Source organism: Neovison vison, chromosome 2 (genome assembly GCF_020171115.1).
Source record: "Neovison vison isolate M4711 chromosome 2, ASM_NN_V1, whole genome shotgun sequence".
NCBI lineage: Eukaryota > Metazoa > Chordata > Mammalia > Carnivora > Mustelidae > Neogale > Neogale vison.
Window position 1 is genome coordinate 210,130,366 of NC_058092.1, and position 6,582 is coordinate 210,136,947.

The 6,582-nt window shown below is 55.2% G+C and overlaps 1 protein-coding gene and 1 long non-coding RNA gene across 3 annotated transcripts; both read left to right on the plus strand.

Annotated features, from left to right (window-relative positions):
- The first annotated feature begins 719 nt into the window (after positions 1–719).
- MARVELD1 (MARVEL domain containing 1) lies at positions 720–1,456 on the plus strand. Its single transcript, XM_044240259.1, has one exon. It carries the CDS (start codon positions 858–860, stop codon positions 1,377–1,379), a length of 522 nt encoding a protein of 173 aa, XP_044096194.1. The 5' UTR covers positions 720–857; the 3' UTR covers positions 1,380–1,456.
- An 8-nt stretch (positions 1,457–1,464) lies between these two features.
- On the plus strand, positions 1,465–4,856 carry LOC122900991. 2 transcript variants are annotated; one of them, XR_006383343.1, is made up of 3 exons: positions 1,465–2,893; positions 3,569–3,758; positions 3,895–4,856. It is a non-coding gene; the product is annotated as an uncharacterized LOC122900991 (long non-coding RNA). The 2 variants fall into 2 exon arrangements; XR_006383344.1 differs by lacking the exon at positions 3,569–3,758.
- The last annotated feature ends 1,726 nt before the right edge of the window (positions 4,857–6,582 follow it).

The following is a 6,582-nucleotide window of genomic DNA, read 5'->3' on the forward strand; positions in this document are numbered from 1 at the left end:
TCGGATAGCACATTTTTAATCTAGGCGACCCTGGATGGCTAGGAGGTTGGAAAAATGAGGATGGACTGATAGGACTTGGCTTTGTGGTGTGTGGGAGGGGCGGGGGGGGGTCTCTGGTGGGGGACCGTCCCTTTCTCTGATGTTTGAGAGCCCAGCTTTGGACTGGAGAAGAGTGAGGTGGGCACATTCCAGATGTCCAGGGGAGAACGGATGTCAGCTTCAGACCACCGCCGCTCTCTTCCAGAGCCAGGAAAAGGCCAAGAGGCCCGAGTGGGCCCTAAGGCAGGACAAAGTAGAAAGAAAAGGCCCAGCGAGGCGCTGAGAGAACGCTCCGGAAGACAGCTTTTTCCCTCTGAGGCTGGACGGGAGCTGGGGAGGCAGGGCAGGCAGGGCAGGCAGGGTGGACCCAGATGTGCCAAAACTTGGCCCGGGCGGCCAGACCGGAAGGCCCTCGGCGGCCCGGAGGTGCGAGTGCCCTCCGCCGCGCCCGGGGGAGAAAGGAATCCGAGCTGGGAGTCTGGCGCCGGCTGGAAAGGGGGGCCGGGATGGTGAGCGAGGCCCAAAAAGAGATGGCTGGAAGCCGGGAGGAACGAGTGGGGGTGGAGACGGGGAGGGGAAGCCAAAGGGCGGGTAGCAGTGGTGGAGACGGGGAGAAAGAGAGGAGGGCTGGAGGGAGGAGAGAGTGGAGGAAGGGTGGGGAGAAGGGGAGAGGAAGCGCGAAGAGGACTCGGAGGGACGCGAGGAGGCCACCGCGGGCGCAGCGGGTACGTCGGCCGGGCCACCCCCGCGAGCCCGGCGCAGCCATTCCGCTACTCGGGGCTCCGCCGCCGCCGCCGCCGCCACCGCGCCCGGGGGCCATGCTCCCGCCGCCCCCGCGCCAGCCGCCGCCCCAGGCGCGCGCGGTCCGCGGGCCGGTGCGCCTGCAGAGGGCCTTCCTGCGCGGCCCGCTCGGCGTGCTGCGGCTGCTGCAGCTGCTGGCCGGCGCCGCCTTCTGGATCACCATCGCCACGAGCAGGTACCAGGGCCCCGTGCACTTCGCGCTCTTCGTGTCGGTGCTCTTCTGGCTGCTGACCCTGGGCCTCTACTTCCTCACGCTGCTGGGCAAGCACGAGCTGGTGCCTGTGCTGGGTTCGCGCTGGCTCGTGGTCAACGTGGCACACGACCTGCTGGCGGCCGCGCTCTACGGCGCCGCGACGGGCATCATGATCGCCCAGACGCAGAGCCACAGCTACTGTAACCTCAAGGATTACCAGATGGCCTGCGCCTACCACGCCTTCTTGGCGGCCGCCGTCTGCGGCGGCCTCTGCCTCGGCCTCTACCTGCTCTCGGCCCTCTACGGCTGCTGCCGCCGCTACCAGGGGGAGCAGGAGGTGGCATGAGCCGCCGCACCGCGGGGCGGGGACCCTCCCGAGACCGGCGCCCCCGTCCTTCCTGCCGCCGCCGCCCCGCGCCCGTGCGCCCCGGCACCCACGCGTCGCCCCGCGCTCCCGCCCGCGCCCGGGCGCCCTGGCCCGCAGTTCCCGTCTGACGGCAGAGCAGCCGCCTGGAGTCCCGCCAGACGCGCCGCCTGCGCGGTTTCCTGGGATCCGGGCAGGGCCGCATCCGAGCTGCGGGCCCCCACGCATCCTGGCTGTCCGAGGCGAAACCTCGCGCTTCCTCACCCCCTTCCGTGCCCAGAGCGAGACGTGGACAGGCGCCGCGTAGATCCGGGGGAGGCTCCCAATTGGAACCAGCCTTCTGGCTGCGCCACTACCCCTTCCCTCCCGGCCCGCCTTCGGAAGAGCATCCCCGTTCCCTGGCCCCTCTTCCAGCTTCGAGTACTGTGAAGGGCAGGCTCGCAGCCGCGGACAGAGCCGAGGACAGGCCTCCATTGGCCTCAGGATGAGCGAAGAATTTCGTTTCAGCTCGGGATTGTGCGCGCATCCTGCGCGGTCCGTGCTCTGACATTGGGGTGGGGAGCGTCTGCAAAGGTGAGGATGGATCGGAAATGCCCGCGGGCTGCACCTTTGCACGTTTGGAATCTGCTCTCGCCTTTGCCTGTTCCGCCTTTGGCCTCGGGGTTCCTGGAGGCCAGGCCCAAACGCACACTAGTTTCCCTGGCCTCAGCTTCCCAGCGTTTCTCTCACGGGCTTCTGCTCCACCACCCCCACCTCCCAATGTCTTTTTGCATTAGGGATCCTACAGGACCCTGAAGGAATGTCAAGGTGAGCCTCACCCCTTGCCCTTGGTAAAGCCAGAATAAGATTAGAACCCCGTTTCCAGTCTCCCAGCCCAGCACTGTTTACATTAAAGCGGTGGGTGTTCCCAGGAACCCCAGCTCAGGAGCTACAGTCTAAAAGACGGTTTCATTTTCAAATGGGTTTGTCAAGGTGCTATCTCTCGCCCACTTGAAGATTCACGATGCTCATTAGCATATCAAAGGCTCCGAGAAGTCCCGCTATAAGAAGCCCAAGTAATTTAGTTTACAGTGTTAACTGCCTGTGGATCTGGAGCAATTAGATTTTGCCACCTAAGACTTCCAAGCATCCCTGTGTCTTGGCTGTCATTCATTCCCACCGTTTCCAGCCCATTGGCTCTGGTGTGATTGAAGATCTGGGGTGCTCCTTCTCCTTCCCAGGGTATTTCTCTAGCAGAGGGTGGGCTTGCCTCAATGAGGGAGAAGATACCTGTTCCTGCTAGGCACATGAGAGACCTGGGAATTGGCGGACCTGAACATTCCTCTACATTGTTTGGAAAATGAAGTCAAGGTTATCCAGATGGTGTCCCTGTTAAGAACATTGCCTATAAAAGATGCTGGCATGGACCGTGAGCAGCTGGCAGGAGTGGGACTCACTCACCAAAGAGAAGAGAAAGCTCCGAAGTTGGGGTGAACTGCTGGCCCAGCCTCCATAAGGTAAGGTGCTTCCTGAATTTCGGGAGGGGTCATAGGCCTTTGAATAAAAAATACAGAGCCCCCCTTTGCCAAAAGGTGAGGGGTTTTTATTCAGGGAGCAAGTTGGAGGGGTGACAACCACAATGCCCAAAGACTTGTACCACCAGTTTAGCCATTTTGCCACATCCCACAAAGGTCTGCTCTTGGAAAAAGCTCAGCCCTGTCTGGATTAGAAACTAGAACAGGGGAAACCCGAATGTGTTTTGGGGGGTGTGTTTTTGAAGCTTAGGTAGAGAGAGTGAGGCTTTTCTGTTGTACCTGCAAAGATCAGGGAGGGGCGTGTTTCATGCGGAACATGAGAGCATTTATGTGGGCACTGCTTAAAGCACTTAGATGTATTTCTTTCATTCTTTCGACACTGTTGTGGCGAGCTGTGTTCTCATTCTCCTCTTCCCTAGGAGGCAGATGAGTCTACCTTGTCCAGAGTCTCCAGCCGCTGTGATGGGTGGAGCTAGGAGCTGGACTCTGGCGATTTGGCCTCCTCAGGACAGGGCTGTACTCTCTAGAGAAGGGGGTCAATACACATTCGAGACTGTTCATGTGGCTACTTTTAAAAAAATCATGGTAAAATATACATGTAGCATGAAATTGACCATTCGACCATTTCAAAGTGTATGCTTTGGTGTCCTTATGTAGGTTCCCAGATGATTGTGCAACTATCACCACCATCCACCTCCAGAACGTTTTTCACCTTGCAAGACCGAAACTGTCCCATTCAAATTGTGGCTGTTTTGTTGTTACTGTTGTTTTCTTTCCTTCGGGAACTCCTAGAACACTGAGTCCTTTGCGGTCTCATTTAAGCTGGAGTGCTGCTGCCTTCCTCCAGGTGGCGCACCCATTCTTTCAGCCCCCACCGTTGGTGCTGGCGGGGTGGGGAGGGGTGGGGGGTGGGGGCTGGCCTTTCCTGGGATACTTACTTGGAGGTACCTTGGCTGGCCATGACTTTGGTTCTTCTTTTGCAGGTTTCCATGTTTCTGAGGCCATGGAGATTCCCGTAGTGGTCATGCCGACCTCTCCCAGGGCTTGCTTCCCTGGCAAGGGGCACCATTCTGGGCTGGGCCAGCAGAGCGCTGCAGAGTGGCCAACAGAGGGGAGAGTGGATGACCTCTGCCCAGCAGCTTCCCTTCAGCATTGTCCAAAGGAAGATCCAAGAAGCGTGAAGATTCATTTTGCCTTAACACAAGAGAAATTCCGATACTCCTTATGCTGTGACTTGGTTCCAAGATTCCAGACACCCGGAACTGAGCCGTGCACCTCCATGCCCTAAACAATGGGTTTAAGCTCCAGCTTTTGTTCCTTTTCTCTTTTTCCAGATCACTGTTGAAGTTGCATCCTCAGCTCAGAACCAGCGCCCTGAGGATCTCTTCCTAGCCCCCAGAGCTCATGGTGCTCTGTCTGTGGTTGGGTGACCTTACTCAGGAGCAGACGTCTCCTTTGCCTTCACGGTGTCTTATCCAACCAGATGTGCCTGAAACATTCCAGAGCTAACTGGCTCTTCTAGATGTGCCTTCCTGCTTGGCTTCCAGCTGCTTCTCCAGATGCGAGAAGGACGTGTAAAACAGCCCCGACACCCACCCCCTCCTCCTGCTGAGACCCTGTACCATAGGACTGGCCACCTGACCTGGCCCAGAATTTTTGAATACTGGAGGCAGCCTCTTTGGCATCCCTCATTCGACTCCAGGACTCAGTCCAGCTTGAGGTAGTCCACAGTGGACTGTGGACTCCTACCAGTCCAAAAGTCTGGGACTACTTGCGGATCCAGTAGAGGAATTTTCTAGTATTCTACGAAGGCCAAAAGAGAGGGTGGGAGAGGGTGGGAGTGGGAGGGGTGTGGGTCAGTAGCGAGGGGGACCGATGTGCCTCATTTAATAGTTTAGTGGTGATTACTAATTTGCTTTTCAGAATAAAGTTTGGTTTGTCTGTTGTTGGTGTATAGGTCTTCTCTCCCCTGCAGTAAGCCTGTGTACTGGTTCTCCCAGCCTCCATCCATCCTTTTCTTCTTTCCTTCTGGGAGGGGAAGAAAAATGAGTTCACAGGTTTTCAGTGCATTAAGGCAGGACACAGGAAGCAGAGAAAGAAAACCGCCTATGTCTGCCCCCGACAAAAGCTGGTGGGAATTCAAGAGGCTCCTAGCCCAGCTCTCAATGACCCCTCTGTTTTTGGAAGCTCCACTCCCTAACGGGCAGGCACAGAATGACTGTGGTTAAGGAGCCAAAGGGTCCCTTGACTCCCTGATTTTGCAGAAAGGGAAATGAGCCACAGGGAGGAATGGTGTCTTGCCTAGTGTCACAGAGCTGAGAGGGAACTGAGTGAGGTCTTCTGAGGCTCAGGTTCTGATACGGACTATAGTCCTGCTCTGGTATTGCCTCCCAGACACACCCCACCTGGTTTCCCCCGATTCCAGTCACAGCCTGATGAATAAGGTGCTTTGGAAAGGGTAGGAAAGCAGAGTGAGCAGGCTTCCTTGCCAGCTTCTCCCTCCTCTGCCTGAACTTCAAGTCTGCAGCCAGAACATGGGATTCTAGGGGCAGATCTCAGAACTCACTTAGAACAGCTCTAGGCAGAGATCGGATGCTGGGTGTATTCCACACCCATTTTCTTCCAAAGCACCCTCCTCGGCACAATAAACACACACACACACTCACTCTGTCTTCTTCATGGTTTGGATTTCCAGGGTGGAAAAAAATGCCAAGGACCCTCCCTTATTCCCCTCTTCCCTCTCTGTCTATTCATGAATTTTGCACTAAATAAAATGTGGCCTCCCTTTATGCAAAGGCTGGTAAGCCGCCCGCTCTACCGTTGCTTTGTGGAGAATTTCGCAATGGAAAATATGTTCCTACTTCATGATCTTTTTTGATCCGGTGAACAGTCTCAGTGGTTGGCATTGTCTCTCCCATTTAATAGGGGAAATAGAGCCTCAGAGAGAAGGGCCTTGTCCATGGTCATAGAGCTGGCTAGTGGCAGGACTGGGACTGGAAGGCAGAGGGTCTTTCACTACCTTTGCCAGCTGGTAAATCCTTGTGGTCCTCCAGTAGGCTCTGAGGTTTCGATGGAGTTTGGTTTTCATTCCTGCAGATCAGGTGTTCAGGACTGGTCTAATCTGACATTTCCTGTTTAATGCTGGGGGCATTTTGAAATAAGACACGGCTCTTCAGGGACATAATTGAGTCTGGGGAATCTGAGGGATTTGCTCATTTATGTCTACTATTTTTCCTGCTTTTCTAAGGATGGGGGTGGGGGGTCAGTGGTAAGAAAGGAAAGCTAATAAACCCACATTTGCAGGGATAAAAGGAAAGAGGGATGTGAGAGAGAAAGGTTAGCATTATTCATTCATGTTTGTATTGTTTTGTTTGTTACAGTAGTTATTTGTTAAAATACCAACATATATATCCATTAAAAATAATAGCAATATATATCCATTAAAAAATTAAGCTGTACAGAAGGGTACAAACTAAAAAGAAGCCATTCAATCATCCTAATCTCAAATGCTAGATATAAACCATTGCTAACTACCAACTCTCTCTCTTTTTTTCAAGGGTTTTATTTATTCATTTGAGAGCGAGAGAGAGCATGAGCTGGGGTAGGGGGAGAAGCAGAGGGAGAAGCAGACTCCCCGCTGAGCAGGGAAACAGATCCCAGGACTCGATCCC

What these genes read in the sequence shown, in the direction of transcription:
- MARVELD1 (XM_044240259.1), top strand. Translation starts at nt 858, where the DNA reads ATGCTCCCGCCGCCCCCGCGCCAGCCGCCGCCCCAGGCGCGCGCGGTC.